Here is a 24,251-nt window from a genome sequence, read left to right as displayed (position 1 = left end):
ATTCAACATTCGTCATTTGTTAATTGTCAATTTGTAACTTGTAGATTTCAAAATTCTTTATTGGTAAATTGTCTTTTTGTATATTGATGTTTAGTAACTTGTTACATGTGACTTGTCGATTCGTGAATTGTCGATGTATGAAATGTCGAAGTGTTAAATGTCATCGGCGTTGTATTATGCTAACGATCATTATGACGACAGATGGCGCTCGGTTTCTTATTCTGTGTATAAGCCTCATGTAAGTAGGAGCACCGCCATATGGAATGTATACCAAAGGAGTTTAAATCAATTATGTACAGCGTATACATATTGTTACAGGCGGGCGAGTAGGGGTCGAGTGTACTTTTAATTCCGTATGATTGCTTATTGATAGTGTTCCGTTACTTTGTCTTGTTTTGAGTGTAGTTTGTTGACTCCAGCATAATCATATATAAAATGATGAATCCAGCGTAAAAGAATGACTTTTATTCTTGTCCAGTATGCATATATCATATATATCTCAATAAATAACGCATGCAAATATCAGCAATAACATAGTATAACCATAAATTGTAATAGTAAGATGCTGGCCTTCCGAACCCCAGATGTAATATATATATACAGATTTACAAGACTTTATCCTATCAATCATACAATAATGAGAGAATGCAATATACTTATTTCATTAAATTACGATATAGAAAGTTGTCAACGTGGTGGGACATCGTATCTTTACATCTTTAATAATTTGTATAATTTGCCAAAAACTGCTATTAGAAATTGTAAATATTGAACTGGTTCCGCATCTTGTCTAAATATGAAGCCACTTCCTGTTGAAGACCTGCTTAAGCGGGAATATTTATAAATACGGTATTTGGTTCCTACGACGTCCTTATGTGAGCTTTTAGTTAAATATTCCAAAAGATGTAAAAAGATAAATATAGGCGCATAGCTTAAGGTAAAATAGCTGTATATCGAAATGCATCCTGTACCTAAATAGCTTGCTTGACTTTAAGGGTTGTTTGGTTTATTGTACTGCTCTGCTTGATAGCCAGATACGATATGCCAAAGTGCTAGTGCGACGCCGTATTTATACTTGACGGTGAAATACATCCGCGACTCACAGAACTGAAAATCTCCTATAACTTTGAAATACCAAGGAAAATGCTGGCTCATGTCCCAAAATGTCGTTATAAATCCATAAAATCGCGAAAGTTTGCCTTTAATTCCAATAAATAAGTGACATAATAGATATAAACCTTAAAATTCCCTACTCTTAGCCTTATCACCTACGTTACTATATGACGTCATTGAAATCACAAAATAGTTCCTTAACGGCGCTTCACAAAAACGTACTTAACGTAATTATATCTTATTATTAAATATCCTACACAATAAAAGGAAGGCCAGCATGTAATTTAATCATATCTTAATAATACTTTTATGTATTATTATAACTTTATAAAGAAGTACCGTTACCCGGAAGTGACCATTCGTTGGAATGGCAACTTCCAATATACGTAAACAAGCACTCGCCACGATGGAATTTAAGGGAAAACTACGCAAAAGATGTGTCAAATAACACTGAGACTGAATGAATAGGTAACGACAAACATGTTTTACAAACCCATTATCCCCTGAAAGTGTGAATTTAATGTAGACCCGTGAAAATCGTGATCGAAGTGCCTGTTCACTGACAGTTGAATTTTACCGCTATGTCAACTTGATAAGTTGATAGACGTTATGTTAAATGTTATGTTATCTGATAAAATTGGTACTTATTATAAAAATATGCAATTTGATCTCCCCAAATTGAGTTTGCCAAAGTTGTCTTGGTGTATGAAAATCATCTAAGACCGTTATTTTTTCAGGTTTTCAGATATTGATCCCAATAAAATTTAGAAATACAAAATGTGTTGTTTCTTTAAGATTATTATCAATACCCATTTATAACACTTTCCCCACCCAATAAAAAAAGAATTCTCCCGAATTCTCTTTTGTATTGTACACATGATAATATATATGCAATGAACTAAAAGCTTTAAAACACAAAAGAACAATAACAATAAAATTTGACAGTTCTAAGTCTCTCTTGATCTTTATTCTTCTTGGTGATGGTCGTTGTCATCTTAGATAGTATAAAAAAAGTGTATACAGTTAATGCGATTTATCCTTCTTAACATCTTCTGACAATCTCAGAGGTACATTACATAATAATTTTACTAAGTCATTTGGTGGTTTTGATCGGGTTGCGGCTTCCAGCATATTTATTAATTCCAAAGCTTCAATTCCTTCCAGTTTTCCAAGACAAATATCCTTCAATAAGTTGTAGTTGGCCAACCGAGCCTTTATAATCAAGTCTTCTCCAGGTTGATTAGGTAACGCAGTACCTGGCAAGGCAAGCATGGCATACTTATCAAGCACGTCCCTCTCTTCCTTGACGGTGTCGACTCCATGCTCCCTTGCCAAGGTCATGGCAGCGAACCTCCAAGCTGTCAGCTTCTGATCCGCTGTCAGTTTCCTCCATTCCTTGGGCGGCCAGAACATTGGTGTTGGTTTACTCGACACCTGCATCCTTTCTCCGGCCCATTGTCTCCTCCCTGGTGGAAATAGGGGCATCCCTCCTGCCTTTAATAGCTTCTCCGCCCTCTCTCTAAGTGATATATTGGTAGTTTCTTCTTCGTCAGTGTCTATATCAAACACTTCTGTGTGGTTCACCATTATAATTCGCTTATCTGACTTCTCTAATGTTGCCTCTTCTTCCTCCTCTTCCTCCTCTTCCTCCTCGTCACCACTCAGCATCGGTAAATATCTATCATTCTCCTCGTTGTCTAGCTTCTTAAGAGGGCTGTCTTGAATTGGAACTGGTTTGCTTGTTTTTTTCTTTTCTGCTGTAGGTAGGACATCTGCAACTTTTTCTGATGGTTCCTGGGTTGTTGAGATGGTCTTAGCTTTTTCTGGTTGTTCCTGGTTGGTTGTGATGGTCTTAGCTTTTTCTGGTTGTTCCTTTTCTTCTGTGATAATTTCTAGGTCGTCTACCTCTCCAATTGAGTCCATTATCTCATACTCTGGCTCTTCTCCAATATCGGATTTACTAGTTTCTTCCTTGGTTGTTTCCTCTGCCTTCTTCCGAGACTTAGCCTCAAATGTCACCTTTCCCCTGAAGAGCTTCCTGACATGTCTCTCACCAATTCCCAACGCCTTGGTTACCTGATTCAAGGTGTGCTTTGATTCAGACAACTTAAGTTCTGTCTGAAGGCTCATGGTCTGTCTTTGCAATTCCCATTCTCCTAACCAAATTGTCCTTTGCCCTGGAGTCCTCCATGACCCAATGTACCATTTCTACCTTGAACCATATTTCTGCTGCCGACTCCTTCATTCTAAGAAAGCCTATGTTCCCCTTAGATGATAGGTCAATCCTGGCTACTGCTAGTTCAGGGAGGTCCACTAGAAGCCTGGATGGACTGTATTTCCGTTTCCTAGAGCTGGTGGGCTGCTCACTGGAAACGGAATGACCCAGTGCCTTCTTCCATCCTTCTTTCCATGACTTCTTATGCTTGTCTGATCCCTCCTTCTTGGTGGCTTCCACCCATCCCAACAGTGCTGCCCTGGTCCTGATGGCAATGGTGCTCGTCCATTCTGAGGGCTTTATAATTCTAATATAATCATCTGGCCGCTTGGCTAACCAAAATCCATTTGGCTCTGTAAAGAAATCACCCTCCAGGAGGTCTATGGTGAGATCATTGTGCTTTCTCTTACTGTGCTTGGTCAGCTCCGACATCCTGCCAAACGCCCTTTCACTATCTACACACCATGGACAAACAACTCTGCACACCGAATGCTAGGAGATGGCATGGCTCTTCAGGTCCTTTTTCTTTTCATAGGTTTCCGGGCATAACCAGCATTTTGTTGATACCACTGAACTCATTCTGAAATACAAGGAATACTACCATTAATTCCCTGTATTGTTTATACAATAAGTTAAAATCCTCCCCCCGTCCCGTTCTATAATTGTGTTCATGGAAGGCCAGCATCCGTAGGCAAGTAAACTCAACTCAAAACCATGCAAATAACACCAACGAAACAACTCCAAAAATATCTATAACTGTTCATATCCAAAAATAAACTTGACTACTAGGCTCCTCCTTAGTCAGTCAGGATCCCTATCCTATATCTCAATGATTTGACTAGTGGTTGATCAGACCACCCCCAAATCGCTCTCCGACAGATCTGTCATAAAAATATATACTGCAGTATATCCAAAAATAAAAGTATGAACAGGTACAGAATGCTGAGGACCTTTAATATTCCTCCAACATTTAGCCAACTGGCTTATCCAATTGCTGGTCGTTATTTGCTTCATCTAAATCCATCATTCTTCGAAATCTGCTTGCCCACGATGGTACATTCCTCCCTTGATACAGTGCTAAACGATCCACATGATATACAGTCGACGGCTGCCTCAAGCTTCTCTTTACTCGGTAAGTAACATCATCTATTCTCTTTTCAATTATAAATGGTCCTTTTCATTTAGGTGTGAGTTTTGAGCATACTCCCTTTTTCCTTATTGGGTCGTAGATCCAGACAGCTTCCCCCCTTTTAAAGATTCTTTTCTTGGCGTTAAGATCATATCTCTTTTTCTGATATATAGAGACCTTTTTGAGTGCTTTCCTTGCAAATACATGATTTTCTTTTAATTTATTTTGTAGGTTTGCCACATAGTCATCTGGCGACCGGTTTTCTTGAATTTCAGTATCTGGCTGTGGGATCACAGCCTGCAGCGGTAAAGTTACCTCCCTTCCAAAGAGCATAGAATTTGGTGTCTTTGAAGTAGATGCATGTACGGAAGATCTGTATGCCATCATCACCTGTTGTAGATACTAGTCCCATTGATCTTGTTTTTGTTTACAGTACATCGATAACATAGAAGCAAGTGTTCTATTAAAACGTTCCACACCACCGTTGGATTGTGGTCTGAAACTGGTAGTTCTGGTTTTATGAATGCCTAGTAGATTGCACATTCTCTGGAAAATATCGGCTTGAAAGTTTCTCCCTTGATCTGAATGTAGTTGTAGAGGGGCTCCAAATTTTGTTACGAAATGGTCTATAAATGCAGTACAAATCGTTGAACTATCCTGATTTGGTAGGGCTATAGCCTCTGTCCATTTGGTAAAAAGATCTGAGATGACTAAGATGTACTTATTGTTTCGTTTTGTACACGGCAGTGGTCCAAAAATGTCTAATGCTACTCTTTCCATTGGTTCTCCTGAGACATAGGTACCCAAAGGTGCTTAGTTGATTCTTTCTTGGGTTTTCTTGCAAAGCAACTGTCGCATGAACGGCAATATGCTTGAACATATTCCTTCATGTTAGGCCAATAGAATCCGTTCTTGAGCTTTTCCAGTGTCTTGTCTACGCCTAAATGAGCAGCTGATGGTACGTCATGAAAATGGTGTAATAGATCTTGTGTTCGACTCTTAGGAACAATCATTTGTTTTCGGGCTGTTTGACCAATGTTTGTCTCAAACCTTCTGTATAAAACTCCTCCATGCATTTCTAATCTGTCCCATTGTCCCCAAAGAGTTTTCAATGCTGATGTTCCACTTGAAATACTTTCCCATGGTGGTTTCTGAGATCCGCTTTCAAATGCTGCAAATACTTTCCCAATATTGTCATCTTCTAATTGCTGTTGTCTTATTTCAGATGGTTCCCAACCCCCTAAAAGTGCCTCATTGACTTTCATTTCATTCTGTTGCTCCTTGAGTTCACTCCTTGTTACAGCTCAGATATTTCCTGGAATTAGCCCTGTAATTTCAGTGATACCTGGTGTTTCATCTGCTTCCGTGAGGGGTGTAGCAAGGTGTTGTACTGTTTCTTCTTGTTTTTCTAAAGGAGTAGATTCAGTAAGACCCCTTTTTGGCCCCAAAATTAAGTAGTTTTGCAAAATTGTGAAAATGTAATCTTTAAGCTATTTTTTGGAAAGAAGAATGCTTCTGCTATATAAATATGTGCTGTTTTGGCAATACAATGCACATATATCGTGTACTAGCATCATAAAGTCATGCTAAATTACTGAAATCTTCACAATTCCAGCATTTTAGTTAAATTTTAGACGGTTTCCGTCTTAAATGAAAGTGGCCGCATTCGTGTTCATTCATAATATTGAAATGAAAGTTGTATTTGATGATAATACATAACATATATAAAGGTTGAGGATGAACACGGATGCGGCCACTTTTTTGACGAAAACCATCTGAAAAGTGACGTTTTTTGGCATATTTGATAGATTTTTCATATTTAAGCTTCAATCGGAGCGTTTTTAATGACTGAATCAGTTAAAATCTTTAACATAAACTAATCTAATCAATTGAAATAGACACTTAAGTGTTTAAAAAGTGTCCTAAATATCTCGTTAGATGAAACTGAAATTTGGGGCCAAAATCGGCCCTTACCGGACCTACTCCTTTGAATGCCATTCTACAGGGTTTTCATTTTTCTCCCTCTCATTATCGTTTTCAGCTTGATTTAAATCCTCTTGATGTTTACATGACTTACATGGATTCCTTGACATTGCGTCAGCATTTGTATGTTTCCTCCCTGCCCTATGAGTAACTTTGAAATTATATGTTCCTATTGTCTGAAGCCATCTTGCTACCTGACCTGTAGGATCCTTCAGACTTTGAAGCCAACTGACGGCTGCATTGTCAGTTCTGAGTAAAACTGGTCTTCCATAGACGTATGGATGAAAATTCTTTAAGGCAATGATTACAGCTAGTAACTCCTTTCTAGTCGTACAGTATGAAATTTCGTGCTTATTGAGTGCCTTGCTCATGTATGCAATAACATGCTTACGACCATCGTGTTCCTGTGAGAGGACGGCTCCCACTGCGTAATTACTGGCGTCTGTGTCCAAAATGAAGGTTTTGTCTGTAACTGGGTAAACCAATACTGGTGGTGTAGTTAGTGCTTGTTTTAGTGAGTTGAAAGCAAGCTGGCAGTTTTCTGTCCAAATAAATTTGGTCCCCTTGTCACATGCCTTATGTAAAGGTCTGGATAGATCAGCAAAACCCTTAACAAATTTCCGATAGTAGGAGCAAAGTCCTAAAAAGCTCTTTATTTCCTTTGCATTCCGTGGAACTGGCCATTTTTGAACTGCTTCTATTTTATCAGGATCTGTTTGAACTCCATGCTCTGAGACTACATGCCCAAGAAATTTGACGCTTTTCTGAAACAAAATGCATTTTGATGGTTTCAATTTTAAGTTGGCTTCCCTCATTCTTTGAAATACGTGCTCTAGCCTAAGTAGGTCTTCTTCAAACGTTGCCCCTGGAACGATTATGTCATCCATGTACAAGAGACATTCCTCCCACTGTAGTCCTCTAAGTACGTCCTCCATTAATCTTTCGAAAACTGCTGGACTAGTGGCTAAGCCAAATGGGGTAACTGTAAACTGAAAGAGTCCTTGACTGATCGAAAATGCTGTCTTTTCTCTGTCATCCGGATAGAGCTCCAATTGATAAAAACCTTGATTTAAGTCCAGACATCCGAACCATTTGGCTCCTGCTAACGAATCTAAGCAATCTTCCACACGAGGCAAGGGATAGGCGTCCTTGTTAATGATCACTTCATTTAAAGCTCTATAGTCCACACAAACTCTTGTACTTCCGTCCTTCTTGGCTATAAGTACTGTCCTAAAACTCCAAGGGCTGTTTGATGGTTCAATGACTCCTCGGTCCAACATTTTGACTATTTCCTTTTTTTCTATTTCCCTTTTCCCCAATGGTAGCCTCCTAGGTGCTTGTCTTATCGGATGTGCAGTTCCTGTATTTATCCTATGTTGTACTCTATTAGTCCTCCCTAAATCATCCGCTGATTTTGCAAAAACGTCTGAATATGCCTGAATAAGTTCCTTCAGGTGTTGCTTTTCTTTTTCCTGTAAATGTACAATACTTCTATTAAATAGGTCCTCAATATGTGATGGTAGCTTGTCTGAACTGGTCCCTTCTGTTCCAATGTAATTGCATACTCCTACCGCTGGCATTTCGTAGTATGACTCACATACACCTATCTGTTCCTTAGCATGTACAGTAATTGGTTCTTCCCGAAAGTTAATTAATTGTACTCTAATGTCTTCCTGGTGTGGATCTAAAATTCCCCTAGTGATGTTATGTTCTGTTTCCTTTTTCTGAGTTTTATCAACGTATCCCAGTGGTCCTAAGTGTTCTGCATTTTCTATTATTACTGGAATGAGCATTTTAGATTTTCCCGGCAAAGTGACTGTCTCCTTTACAATGACTCTACATATTACATTTGCTTCTCCTCCTATCCAGCAACGTATATCTGTATCCTTTGTAGATAATATATGTCTCTTATAATCAATTTTGTCTATATGATCCAATAGAAAATCCTGCCCCAAGATCGCATCTTGTTTGATATCACAGACAAGAAATTCTGTGTTAAAATCTGCTGTCCCTAAAGTGAGTTTTTGTTTAAGTGTCCCGTATGAGCATAAAGGATTGCCATTTACATCAAAACGTTTATATGTGCTTGGTTCTAGTATTGTGTTTTTCAGTATATCAGCTAACTGTCTGTAAATTTTTAAATTTAATATGGAGGAGGTTGATCCATTGTCTATTAATATTGTCAAAGGTAAGTTTTGTAGTTATCCTTTTGTATAAAATCCGTTATCCCATATACCACATGTATTTCCCATTTGTCCTATCCTAATATTGTGACTTAATTCCTGTGACCGTAAATTTCCCACTGGTTCCCGGTCTAACGAGCCAATGGGGAACTGAAGTTTCCCTGGTTGATACTTTGTGAGTTTCTGTTATCCTGGTCCTTGGAGCCTTGTTGTCCTCCAGTATTATCATGTCTTGCATTTTCCTGCTTGTATCGGAGATAAAATGGACAATATCTACATAAGTGACTTGTGCTCTCACAAATGAAGCATTTAGCTTGCCTGTTATTAGTATTTCCCCATTGAGGCCTTCTGTTATTATTATTTTGCCAAGAGTTGCTATAATTCTGTTTTGTACTTTCAAGCTGTGAAATCCTCCTTGTTAGTCCATTAATGCTATCGTGAAATTGGTTTTCCGAAGGTTCCTGTGAAAAATTAGATGCTTCTCCTAATTGTGTATCTGTTGTCATTCTGACACTGCCTTTCTTCTTTTCTGAGCCATCTCCTATTATAGCTTCATATCTTTCTATTACCTCTACAGCTCCTGCAACAGTTCTACATCCCTGGTTAGTGCATTGGTATTTTACTTCAGGTGTAACGCTTTTGTACAGCTGGTTAAGTGCCAATACTTCCTGAGCCCTTGCATCAAGATCAATATAAGCTCTCTGAGCCATCTGGCGCAGATCGTCCGCCAACGCCGCTATTGCTTCTCCTGTGTTCCTTTTTCTCGTTTCAAGACGAGAAAGCCATCTGTTTTGTTGTCTTGTACTCCCAAATCGTAATCCTAATCTCTGAGTCAAAATACCGTAATCCCGTTTTTCAGTCTGTTCTAAACTAATGTAAAATGTCCTTGCTGGTCCCCTTAATGCTGCCGCTAGCGCTAATACTTTGTCTGCGTCCCACCATCTCCCAAGTTCGGCACACACCTCAAAGTGTGAAATATATTCCTCCCAATCCTCTCCTCCATCATATGGTTCTGGTCTAATAGAGACTGTGTGTGGGTTGTTGTATCTGAATCCGTCAGTATTTATCCCCCTTTGTCCTCTTTGTCCAGACATGCCATATTCTCTATTTACGTCTCCCTCCCCAAGTGCATATACATTTGCTCTGTGTTCTTTTAAAGTTTCATTTGCGTCCGCAAATTCGGAATTCCTCTCATGCCTTGCTTCTTTTTCTCTCTCTTCCGATCTAAATCTGATTTCCAGATCTGGCGACTCGGCCATGTTGAGACTTAGACTGATTTTAACCTATATATATATAAAGTACAATAATTATTGTAATAAAATTAAATTCCCACCACGTTAAGATCCGTCTTTATCGTAGACGTTGACATATTATATTGCTTTACTAGTAGATAGTTGAATTTAAAAATAAATGTGAGGTTCGCATCCTGGATGCCACTTTGGACTGTGACATCCCACATCTGACACCAGTTTGTTACAGGCGGGCGAGTAGGGGTCGAGTGTACTTTTAATTCCGTATGATTGCTTATTGATAGTGTTCCGTTACTTTGTCTTGTTTTGAGTGTAGTTTGTTGACTCCAGCATAATCATATATAAAATGATGAATCCAGCGTAAAAGAATGACTTTTATTCTTGTCCAGTATGCATATATCATATATATCTCAATAAATAACGCATGCAAATATCAGCAATAACATAGTATAACCATAAATTGTAATAGTAAGATGCTGGCCTTCCGAACCCCAGATGTAATATATATATACAGATTTACAAGACTTTATCCTATCAATCATACAATAATGAGAGAATGAAATATACTTATTTCATTAAATTACGATATAGAAAGTTGTCAACGTGGTGGGACATCGTATCTTTACATCTTTAATAATTTGTATAATTTGCCAAAAACTGCTATTAGAAATTGTAAATATTGAACTGGTTCCGCATCTTGTCTAAATATGAAGCCACTTCCTGTTGAAGACCTGCTTAAGCGGGAATATTTATAAACACGGTATTTGGTTCCTACGACGTCCTTATGTGAGCTTTTAGTTAAATATTCCAAAAGATGTAAAAAGATAAATATAGGCGCATAGCTTAAGGTAAAATAGCTGTATATCGAAATGCATCCTGTACCTAAATAGCTTGCTTGACTTTAAGGGTTGTTTGGTTTATTGTACTGCTCTGCTTGATAGCCAGATACGATATGCCAAAGTGCTAGTGCGACGCCGTATTTATACTTGACGGTGAAATACATCCGCGACTCACAGAACTGAAAATCTCCTATAACTTTGAAATACCAAGGAAAATGCTGGCTCATGTCCCAAAATGTCGTTATAAATCCATAAAATCGCGAAAGTTTGCCTTTAATTCCAATAAATAAGTGACATAATAAATATAAACCTTAAAATTCCCTACTCTTAGCCTTATCACCTACGTTACTATATGACGTCATTGAAATTACAAAATAGTTCCTTAACGGCGCTTCACAAAAACGTACTTAACGTAATTATATCTTATTATTAAATATCCTACACAATAAAAGGAAGGCCAGCAAGTAATTTAATCATATCTTAATAATACTTTTATGTATTATTATAACTTTATAAAGAAGTACCGTTACCCGGAAGTGACCATTCGTTGGAATGGCAACTTCCAATATACGTAAACAAGCACTCGCCACGATGGAATTTAAGGGAAAACTACCCAAAAGATGTGTCAAATAACACTGAGACTGAATGAATAGGTAACGACAAACATGTTTTACAAACCCATTATCCCCTGAAAGTGTGAATTTAATGTAGACCCGTGAAAATCGTGATCAAAGTGCCTGTTCACTGACAGTTGAATTTTACCGCTATGTCAACTTGATAAGTTGATAGACGTTATGTTAAATGTTATGTTATCTGATAAAATTGGTACTTATTATAAAAATATGCAATTTGATCTCCCCAAATTGAGTTTGCCAAAGTTGTCTTAGTGTATGAAAATCATCTAAGACCGTTATTTTTTCAGGTTTTCAGATATTGATCCCAATAAAATTTAGAAATACAAAATGTGTTGTTTCTTTAAGATTATTATCAATACCCATTTATAACAATATAAAAGATAACAAATAGATAAATGGAATACATTAATTTTGTTTGTTTTATATGGCATGTATAAAAGGGACTCGGTTTTATATTGAGGTAACCTCGTATAAACATGTTAGTTTACTGTACTGGTCACCAAACCTGCAATGAGGTGTGTCACTTCCTTATTAAGGTATATAGATGTGTCGCTGGAACGGGCTTCCTTATCAACTTCGCAAATATATTACTGTCACTTGGCAAGAAATTTTTACTTAATATTTAACCGGGTCAAAACGAGACTAAAAACATGAAAAATAAGACGGTGCTGGAAAAATACTAATATTGTCCTGGGCCCGCAAATTTTTTGACAACCATCATTCATTAATATTATATTCTCAATATTAAAATTTCAGAAAAGAATGTAATTATCTAATGATATGTTTTAATACAAGAAACAAATGGACGAACAGCCTTTATTTATTTGGCTCCTGAGTTATGAAAATAAATCAGGAATCTGATGTACAGTAGTTGTCGTTTATTTATGTAATTTATACGTGTTTCTCGTTTCTTGGTTTTTTTTATATAGATTAGACTGTTGGTTTTCCCGTTTGAATGGTTTTATACTAGTAATTTTGGGGCCCTTTATAGCTTGTTGCTCGGTGTGAGCGAAGGCTCCGTGTTGAAGGCCGTATCTTGACCTATAATGGGTTACTTTTATAAATTGTTATTTGGATGGAGAGTTGTCTCATTGGCGCTCATACCACATCTTCCTATATCTATAAAAATTGTTTAATGATATCATATAAGTACTTTGCAAAACAAACTGAATGAAAAATTATTTTAAATGAGTCACTTAGTTGATGTATACTATATATCAAAACTGTGTTGAATATGCACTTTTTGTAATAAAATCTAAAGGAACCAGAAAACTTATCGTTGCCCTAATATTTGAGATATTGTCAACCGGAATGCGAGAAAACCGCATATATTTTAATGGTCAGGTCAATAATGGGATATCATATGGTCAATAGTATGGGACCAGAACACATCTACAAACATCAATAAGCTTGAAAGAATACAACGACAACCTGTGAGATTTATAACAGGAGAGTACAAATCCAGAGAAGTTGGTTGCGTCTCAAACACGCTCACAAAACTTAAACAACAAGACATACAGACAAGACGCTCAAGCCAGAAGCTAATATTTCTGTACGAGGTGGTCGCAGTGCTATAGAACCAGACCATCTTCCTATATCAATTTAAAAAAAAACTCGTCCAAAAAGAACACTAAATTGCTGCCAAGGGCCCGATTTAACAATCATCAGTCAAGAAATGTTGTGAACAAACATGCAGATAAAAAACTACACGAGGTGTTTTGAGATTTCAACGAGTAAAATACAACAATATTCTAAATCATTTTTCGTAAAAATAGTATTCGAATAGAACCACATTGAAGAAGCGTAGTGCGTACACCGAGCGTTGACAGCCGTTCAGAAACTACTCTCGTGCATCGTCAATACATCGACGGCGCTCTCTCTACCGTTGCATTAAAGTCGGTATTTGTATCCACAACGTTCTCCTACAGTAACAGATCTAAAATGATCATGGTACAAAATCGAAATATACTAGGAGGTGTCCCCTCTACATATTTGTTAATGACCACGATCGTTAAACTATGAAACTGTTTATTTTTTACTACACGCGTCACCTACATAAATTTGAGAAAATCAATGAAGATGGGGAATGTATCAAAGAGACAACTACCTGACCATAGAGCAGACAACAACCGAAGGCCACCAATGGGTGTTCAATGCAACGAGAAACTCCCGCACCCGGGATCCTTCAGCTGGCCGGGGCGGGCCCCTAAACAAATATGTATACTAGTTCAGTGATATACCGGACGTCATACTGAACTCCGAATTATACAAAAGAAACAAAAGTTAAAAATCATACAAGACTAACAAAGGCCAGTGTTTTTTTCGAAATCTTAACCCCCCTTCCTAATACTCCCACTTTTAAACAAACTGACGCCCTCTCCCTCTGACTTGTCAGAGAAATGATCTTGCCATATCGCCGTTTGCATGAAAGAGGCAATCATCTCTTATATGCTAAAACTAATCATACCCCACGCAACGAAGTTGCGGAAGGTGTAATGTTTTGACCCGTCCGTCCGTACGTCAGCCCATAGGTCATGTTTCTTGTCAAACCACACAACAGAATTTCATGATAATAAGGACATACTAAGTAGATTTGCATATCGACAAGTAATTGCAAATCAATTTTTTTTCTAGAAGTTACGCCCCTTTGAACTTATGTGCTTCGATATACCTCTGCAACAGTTTATCGTCGCAACTCCTCTGAAACCACACCACAGAATTTCATGAAACCTTGTAGATAATAAGGACATACTATGTAGATGTACAAAAATGTACATATCGACAGGAAATTATGATTAATTTTTTTTCTTATACTTTTTTTTTCTTTCAGTTATTTTATTTCTCCAGTGACAATGTGGGGTCGTGGGGCATGTGAGCGCGCTCACTAAGGTTCTTTAATTTTATTTCTCCACGAAAATATTTTCACATTATTTGGGGTTTGGCCAAAGGAGTATGTATTTGGTCATTTTAAGAGTAAAATGATAGCCTGGGATCCTGGCTGACTGCTCGACAGAAGAGCCAGGCGGAATACAACCTGCAATAGGATATTAGGATTATATTGGTATGAATTCTTTGCAAATGATTTTTTATTTTATATTTGACATGTACATTTTTATTGTAGGAAATCTGATAGCGGCAATTTTTAAGCTTCTTCACAAGAACAATTCAGTAGGCATATATATTAATTCATAAAATTGAGAATGGAAATGAGGAATGTGTCAAAGAGACAACAACCCGACCATATAACCGACAACAGTAGAATAGAATATATATGTCAGCCCTTTCCTGTCAGAATAAAATGGTCCGATAATAGCATTTTATGATTAATAGAAATCGTTTACAACTAGCACCTGAGGTTGCTAGTAATAATGTAGCCTTTTAAAACGACTATATGGTATTAGGTGTTGTCATTGATGAAAGCCGTAGGTTGCCTATAGTTGCTTACATCGACTTTATTTGTACTTCGCGTTGGTGGATAGTTGTCTCATTGGCAATCATACGGTTTATTACCACATCTCCTTATTGTATATACCTGAATAATCCAGTCGTAATATTCCACTGACCAACGAATATTTCATTAACCCCGTAACTAGGAGAGCCTCAAATACTCGGGATGTTTTTTTATATAGTTTCCGTTCTCGAACGAAAGTCCATATCAGTAAACAAAATAAAACTGGGATCCTGAAAACATGCCATTTTTGTTTTGCTTTTTTTAGACGCATTTGCTGTAATTAATGGATTAAAATTACTTAGGTATATATTCCATATGGAGGTACTCCGACTTACAGGAGGATTATACACCGAAGACGAACCCGAGCGCCATCTGTCGTCATAATGATCGTTAGCATAATACAACGCCGATGACATTTAACACTTCGACATTTCATACATCGACAATTCACGAATCGACAAGTCACATGTAACAAGTTACTTAACATCAATATACAAAAAGAAAATTTACCAATAAAGAATTTTGAAATCTACAAGTTACAAATTGACAATTAACAAATGAAGAATGTTGAATTTTAATACAAAGATACAAGTTACAAATCGACAATTTACGAATGAAGCATTATGAAATTGCACAGTTACAAATATTAAACAAACTGACAATTTACCGATTAAGAATGTTGAAACTACAAAGGTGCAAGTTACAAATTGACAATTTACGAATTAACAATTTAGAAGTTACACAGTTACAGGTTACGAATTGACAAATAACGAATTAAGAAATTTGACCCCGTTGGCTTTCCATATAAAAGTAAACATTCGTTACAACTTTTAAAATACTAATTTTCGTGAATACATTTAGTTTTTGCCTACTTATTCTACTCTATTTCGCAGCAATATAGTGTCGCCATTTTCTAATATTATTGTTTTGTTCATATACAAATTTACTTACAGATCAAAGTTTTACATATTTACGTTTTATCTTTAATCGCGAAAAATATATATTTCTATAGAATAAGTCTTAATAGTAAATATAAGATATTGGCGTTATATAATACATTATAGAATTTGTAATAACATGTGCAAAAATACGACGATCTGCTCACCCTTCCGACGCACCTGAGATCACCCCTAGTTTTTGGTAGGGTTCGTGTTGCTTATTCCTTAGTTTTTTATTTTGTGTCATGTGGACTATTGTTTGTCTGTTTGTCTTTTTTTTAAATTTTTAGCCATGGCGTTGTCAGTTTATTATCGATTTATGAGTTTGAATGTCCCTCTGGATTCTTTCGTCCCTCTTAAATACACTTTTTTCACAATACTTGACCAAACAATTTTCATGACAATGTTGTTATGGAAAGGCAATTTGATAATCATTTAGACCATACACTATAAGACGTAACAGATATTTTAACCGAAACCATAACAGTAACCTTAAAAATTATAACATGAATGTTGGCTGTACAAATTTACCGTGACACGCCGTAAAGCAATGCAAATTTACACTCTGTTTAACAGTCATATTCGTGAATCAGTAACATTTGATGCGGACGAGTCACTAGAACATATTTACAAATTGACAAAATAAGGATTGGGGCACTTGTGCACAATAGTCTAATGGTTTGTCCTAAACCATTAGGATTAGTTCATATGACTCTAGACTTGAGGCAATAAAGATATTGATATATTGTCTACTATAAAGATCCCTCATGATATCGTTTGGTTATATGTTGTTGGGTTACTAGTCATTGGGGTGTGTTTTTTTTTTTATTTTAGCACAGGCAGAATGTAGTAATAAAATTCTAAAGACTATAATTTGACTAGCTGCTATGTTTTCAACTTTAAATTGACTTTAACTATCAACTAATGATGCAACATAAATTTGTTATAAAAGTTTTTTTTTTATTATAACACTGCAATAACAAGTTGAAACGAATTATTATAAATCTATGTCACAACCCTGCCGAATTTCTAGATACCTAACAGAATCATGCCAATCGTTTAACTAAACAATATCAATTTTTGCTTATCCTGCAGTTATTACTTAAAAACAACACTGGTGATGTACCTCGTTTGACGTGCAACACAGATTTAAACATCTTATGTTTTTTTTTTTATTCGACAACAAACCGAGGCAATTGTACTGAGCAAACCAACAAACCAAAGCATGACCAACTGAACCTATCTTAGACAAAAACACTATACAAATTCCTCGGTTTGACGACGTTTCTTAATTGTGAAGAATGAATGTAAATCCTGTTCTTAGTATGGGATTATCCTATTGTGCAGACCTACTGACAATTTGAAATGAAGAGTTTTTATTATAAATGGGTTACAACTGCCCTGAAGCACATTTACTAGATTTAAAGGAAATATCACAGTGAGTGGATTAGATTAAAAAAAAAAATTCCATATCAGTTTACTGCTCATAATGTTATGAAAATAAATAACTTCAATTAATTTACCTAAAAAAAAAAAATAGAGAATAATTATTTGTAATATTTCAATATAAAAAAAATGATTTAAGTTTAAAACTTTTAAAGGCATTTTATTAGAACATTTCCAAGACATGATAAAATAGTTTTAAAAGGCCGGTCTGAAGTATTGGCTGAGGAATAAAATGTGTTGTTACTGAAATTTATTTATTGTTTGAAACTGTTATTAAAAAAGGATAATTCCTGGCTCAAATATCATAAGATTTACATTCATACTCACAGTCAAGAAACATATACTTTGTTCTTCTGTGTCACCTTACATCTTGTCTATAACACATTATTTTCCATGTTTTCAAAATTAAAAGAAAGTTCTTATACCCTAAAACTAGCCCATAAATGAAATACTGCAAAATGAAGTCATGCATCAATTATAAACATTTAATTTACACCAACGATGAAACAAATCCAATCAAGTGATCATTTGCGCCTCGTGCACTTTACAATATTCTAAGCTTGTTAGAGAATGATAATCGCTTTCTTCATGATAAGTACTCGCTATCGTTCACACTTAACCATGAAGAAAGGGATTATCATTCTCTTACATATACTAAGTAGTCAGTACTTCGATTCGGTAATAATTTAATTTATAAATCGTTAAGGATTATACTAATTACGAAACTAAGTACTTATACATCCCGCCATTTTGTTATTGAGTGTGCTTTGGACAATTTCGAGTTCTTGTCTTTAAGGGCATACGATGCAGTTACAGGGGAGGTAATGATGTCGCTAACGTAAATTGTTATTTTCGCGACGTCAAATTATGACTTATCGTTTTCGACTGATTTTCATCATTCAAACTTATTAAACTTGAAAACGAGTTCATGGACCTCTCTTTTTAGCTCACCTGGCCCGAAGGGCCAAGTGAGCTTTTCTCATCACTTGGCGTCCGTCGTCCGTCGTCGTCCGTCGTCGTCCGTCGTCGTCGTCCGTCGTCGTTAACTTTTACAAAAATCTTCTCCTCTGAAACTACTGGGCCAAATCAAACCAAACTTGGCCACAATCATCATTGGGGTATCTAGTTTAAAAAATGTGTGGCGTGACCCGGTCAACCAACCAAGATGGCCGCCACGGCTAAAAATAGAACATAGGGGTAAAATGCAGTTTTTGGCTTATAACTCAAAAACCAAAGCATTTAGAGCAAATCTGACATTGGGTAAAAATGTTTATCAGGTCAAGATCTATCTGCCCTGAAATTTTCAGATGAATCGGTCAATCGGTTGTTGGGTTGCTGCCCCTGAATTGGTAATTTTGAAGAAATTTTGCTGTTTTTGGTTATTATCTTGAATATTATTATAGTTAGAGATAAACTGTAAACAGCAATAATGTTCAGCAAAGTAAGATCTACAAATAAGTCAACATGACCAAAATGGTCAGTTGACCCGTTTAGGAGTTATTGCCCTTTATAGTCAATTTTTAACCATTTTTCGTTAATTAGAGTAATCTTTTACAAAAATCTTCTCCTCTGAAACTACTTGGCCAAATTAATCCAAACTTGGCCACAATCATCTTTGGGGTATCTAGTTTAAAAAATGTGTGGCGTGACCTGGTAAATCAACCAAGATGGCCGCCACGGCTAAAAATAGAACAAAGGGGTAAAATGCAGTTTTTGGCTTATAACTCAAAAACCAAAGCATTTTGAGGAAATCTGACATGGGATAAAAATGTTTATCAGGTCAAGATCTATCTGCCCTAAAATTTTCAGATGAATCGGTCAATCGGTTGTTGGGTTGCTGCCCCTGAATTGGTAATTTTGAGAAAATTTTGCTGTTTTTGGTTATTATCTTGAATATTATTATAGATAGAGATAAACTGTAAACAGCAATAATGTTCAGCAAAGTAAGATCTACAAATAAGTCAACATGACCAAAATGGTCAGTTGACCCGTTTAGGAGTTATTGCCCTTTATAGTCAATTTTTAACCATTTTTCGTAAATTAAAGTTATCTTTTACAAAAATCTTCTCCTCTGAAACTACTTGGCCAAATTAATCCAAACTTGGCCACAATCATCTTTGGGGTATCTAGTTTAAAAAATGTGTGGCGTGACCTGGTCAACCAACCAAGATGGCCGCCACCGCTAAAAATAGAACATAGGGGTAAAATGCAGTTTTTGGCTTATAACTCAAAAACCAAAGCATTTTGAGGAAATCTGACAGGGGATAAAAATGTTTATCAGGTCAAGAACTATCTGCCCTGAAATTTTCAGATGAATCGGTCAATCGGTTGTTGGGTTGCTGCCCCTGAATTGGTCATTTTGAAGAAATTTTGCTGTTTTTGGTTATTATCTTGAATATTATTATAGTTAGAGATAAACTGTAAACAGCAATAATGTTCAGCAAAGTAAGATCTACAAATAAGTCAACATGACCTAAATGGTCAATTGACCCCTTAAGGAGTTATTGCCCTTTATAGTCAATTTTTAACAATTTTCATTAATTTGGTAAATTTATGTAAATTTTTACCAAATATAGTTCTCTGTTACTAATGGGCAAAGTTCATGATAGATATAATTGTAAGAAGCAAAATCGTTCAGTAAAGTAAGAACTTCAAACACATCACCATCACCAAAATACAATTTTGTCATGAATCCATTTGTGTCCTTTGTTTAATATGCACATAGACCAAGGTGAGCGACACAGGCTCTTTAGAGCCTCTAGTTTAAAATGCCATTTGGTTTGATTACACGAGAAGATTATGTGAGTCAATTTTCATGAAAACGTAAAAAGTGCATGTTTTATTAATTTTGATAAATATATAGCAAAAAAATGAACATTTAAAAAATATGAGCTATTTCTGAAAAAAAAATGCATATTTTTTTAGGATACTTATAAGATACAGCAGTTACCGATTATTTAACAAAAACAATTTGTGTTTATCTCTTATAACAAAAAAAAAATCTGTGTTTCTTTCGAAAAAGAAAATACGGCCACAAATCCGAGTTTGAGCTAATTTACAAAATTTCGACCTCATTTAACTCAAAAAGTAGCACATGAAGGTATATTTTTTTTATTATATTTTTGATTTTTGATCAGGCAAAAAATAGCCTATATATATATGTAAATTTTCATCAACTTGTAAATACGGATCTAAACTGTATCGTATGCCCTTAACTTTTGCTAATATGTACTTAGCTAGCAAAAATTCCACATGTATGACAGTTGTTTATAGTATAGTTGGACGAGTATTTCGATTTTTATATTCCTTGACTTCAAATATTCGACGTTGAGCGTTCATGTTGATGGTTATCCCGGAAAAGCGCTTCTGACACATGCAATTCATACAGTGGTATTTACATTTTTATCGGAGAGAGGTTGCATGATGTAACTTATCATGACGTATTATATTGCCTACAATAACATCGCTAACATTTCTGTTTCAGAAAGGACCATTGTCCTTGTCATTGTTCTGAAATGGTCTTTAATATGTTCTTTTAAACATGGAACAATTATTTATCGGCATTGAAATCTTTGAAAGAAATTCCAAGAGTTATTCAATTTAGAATTAAGTTCGAAAGGTGCAGCTTGCACTGCTTCGTGCTAATGTAATACATACCTAGTCGCTTTAATATAAATGTTTGTAATGTCTATTTATTTAAACATCATGAAAGACATGTGATAAATATTAAAAATGACAAAGAGCATAAGCCCCAAAAAATTTAAAAATTGCATTAACATTGAAAAGCATTATAATTTTTTTTAACCTTTTCCTGATTTCCTCAATAAACTGTATGATCCAACCAGACTACGATCCACATCACAATCAATAAAATGACCATCACAGTATATTCCTGTTGTCAACAAAGAGCCTAGTTCAAAAAATAATTAATGGCAAAATATAACGATTATTCAAAAACAGATATTGTTCTTATGAAATTTGTAGTGTTGAAAAAAAAAAATATATCTAAAATCCGCATGCCAAGCGTTGATTCTTTTCTGTGTCTGAGTATACGTTTCCTCAATTTCAATCAGCTCTTAAACATTCGAGTAATGTTTTGAATTTCTAAATATGTTTTCCCTTTACATAAAGAGATTGAATCAATACGAATTAGATTTTATTAGATGGTTGAGTATTGGATTTATCTCCCTTTTATATTTAGATTTTTGCAAGCGTCATATTAAACCGGTAGAACAGTATATATGTGTCTGCACATAAGCGAAGCCCAATTACCTCGTGCATCTAAAGGCGGGAATTAAAACAATAATTAAACCTGTTGTTACGGACGTGTTGTTTCATTGTTTAACACACTTAAAACGGAGTACAAGGACAAAACAAATATGTGTCCTTAGTACACAGATGCCCCACTCGGACTATCATTTTCCATGTTCAATGGATCGTTAAATTGGGTAAAAAATCTAATTTGGCATTAAAATTAGAAAGATCATACCATATAGGGAACATGTGTACTAAGTTTCAAGTTGTTTGGTCTTCAACTTCATCAAAAACTACCTTGACCAAAAACTTTAATCTGAAACTCCCACTTTCATTTTCTATGTCCAGTGGACTCTGAAATTGGGGTCAAAACTCTAATTTGCCTTTAAAATTAGAAAGATCATACCATATAGGAAATATGTGTACTAGGTTTCAAGTTGATTGGACTTCAGCTTCATCAAAAACTACCTTGACCAAAAACTTTAACCTGAAACTGCCACTTTCATTTTCTATGTTCAGTGGACCCTGAAATTGGGGCCAAAAGTCTAATTTGGCTTTAAAATTAGAAAGATCATATCATAAGCAACGAGTGTACTAAGTTTCAAGTTGATTGGACTTCAGCTTCATCAAAAACTACCTTGATCAAAAACTTTAACCTGAAACTGCCACTTTCGTTTTCTATGTTCAGTGGACCCTGAAATTGGGGCCATCAATCTCATTTGGTTTTAAAATTAGAAAGATCATATCATAAGCAACAAGTGTACTATGTGTCAAGTTGATTGGACTTCAGCTTCATCAAAAACTACCTTGACCAAAAACTTTAACCTGAAGTGGGGCGAATGGACGCACGGACAATCGAACGGACGGACGAACGAACGGACGAACGAACGGAGGCACAGACCAGAAAACATAACGCCCCTCTACTATCGTAGGTGGGACATAAAAAGCACACAGAGAAAGTTATTGTGAAACTGCCTATTCGAGAGGTGGCGTGAATCAGATGTGGATACTTTAAAAAACCAAAGATCTTTTAGAGTACATACAATATAACTCTCTTTCATCTTGTAACAGTATTAAAACATTTGACTTTTCTACTCTTTACACAATTATTCCACATTCCAAACTAAAAGATAAATTGAAAGAGTTGGTATTGCTTTGCTTGATAAAAAAGAATGACAAACGTAGCTACAAGTATCTTGTCTTAAGGAGGGATAAATCCTACTTTGTAAAGGATCACTCTGATTCAAACAAAAAATTCTCTGAAACTGATATTATCAAGATGCTTGATTTCTTGATTGACAACATATTTGTTACGTTCAGAGGACGTGTTTTTCAACAGGCTGTCGGCATTCCGGTGGGAACAAACTGTGCCCCTCTACTTGCCGACTTATTTCTTTATTATTATTAGGCTGACTTCATGCAGGAACTTCTTAGGAAGAAAGGTAAGAAGTTAGCAATATCCTTTAACTCTATTTTTCGCTATAAAGATGATGTTCTTACACTAAATAATTCAAAATTTGGTGACTATGCTGAAAACGTCTATCCCATCCAAATAGAGATAAAGGATACTACAATAGAGTTTAAACGGCTTCATATTTTGACTAACATCTAAAAATTGACAATGAGGGTCGGTTGAAAACAAAACTATATGACAAAAGACATGATTTTGACTTTCCATTTGTGAACTTTCCATTTCTAAGTAGCAACATTCCATCAGCACCTGCATACGGGGTATATATCTCCCAATTGATACGATATTACTGTGCTTGCATTTCCTATCATGATTTTCTTGATAGAGGGTTGCTGCTCACAAGGAAGCTATTAAACCAAGAGTTCCAAATAGTGAAGTTGAAATCACCTTCGTAAATTTTACGGACGCCGACACGAGTTGGTTGACCGTTATGGATTACCGTTTCACAAATGATATCGGATATGTACCTTACGTCGTTTCTACAATCCCCTTCCCTTTCTTGAATGTGACCTACCGAATAAGACTATTTACCGGATTCGTTATCACATAAGCAACTCGACGGGTGGCACATGTAGAGCAGGATCTGCTTACCCTTCCGGAGCACCTGAGATCACCCCTAGTTTTTGGTGGGGTTCGTGTTGTTTATTCTTTAGTTTTCTATGTTGTGTCATGTGTACTATTGTTTTTCTGTTTGTTTTTTTTCATTTTTAGCCATGGTGTTGTCAGTTTATTTTGGATTTATGTGTTTGATTGTCCCTTTTGTTTCTTTTGTCCCTCTTTTATATGTGTTTTAAAAAATACATCTACAGTACTAGTGAAATTGGATGCCATTTCATCAGATCATTCAATTGAAGGTTATGTTCATTAACTAAGTGTTCTTGTCATACTTGATTTCTTATAGCTTGAATTACATTGAACTATAAAAATGTTAGTAGACAACAACAAATAGAAACGAATAATATAATACAAATAATAGTATAATAAGAATGAAACTATTGTTGAAAAAAAATACAGTCAAATCACATTTGATAAACACTATAACTTACATGTATGTACATAAACAAGTAGACAAACCTGTACAAAAAGAGGGACGAAAGATACCAAAGGGACAGTCAAACTCATAAATCTAAAACAAACTGACAACGCCATGGTTAAAAATGAAAAAGACAAACAGAAAAACAATAGTAAACATGACACAACATAGAAAACTAAAGAATAAACAACACGAACCCCACCAAAAACTAGGGGTGATCTCAGGTGCTCCGGAAGGGTAAGCAGATCCAATGTATGAAGATAATTACGGTATACGCTCAATTTTTGAGTGCGGTATTATATTTTGAGAGT

General features: G+C 35.8%; 1 protein-coding gene across 1 annotated transcript in view; it reads right to left on the bottom strand.

Moving 5' to 3' along the window:
• Positions 1-24,251, bottom strand: part of LOC139500620 (uncharacterized) — a 63,948-nt gene that overhangs the window by 25,782 nt on the left and 13,915 nt on the right. Inside the window, exon 5 of the mRNA XM_071289370.1 lies at positions 20,988-21,092. Coding sequence (XP_071145471.1) covers positions 20,988-21,092 — 105 coding nt within the window. The remainder of the gene's footprint in view (positions 1-20,987; positions 21,093-24,251) is intronic.

This window comes from Mytilus edulis, chromosome 13 (genome assembly GCF_963676685.1).
Source record: "Mytilus edulis chromosome 13, xbMytEdul2.2, whole genome shotgun sequence".
Classification (NCBI taxonomy): domain Eukaryota; kingdom Metazoa; phylum Mollusca; class Bivalvia; order Mytilida; family Mytilidae; genus Mytilus; species Mytilus edulis.
The sequence above is the reverse complement of the archived record's forward strand: the minus strand, read 5'-3'. Positions and strand labels throughout refer to the sequence as shown.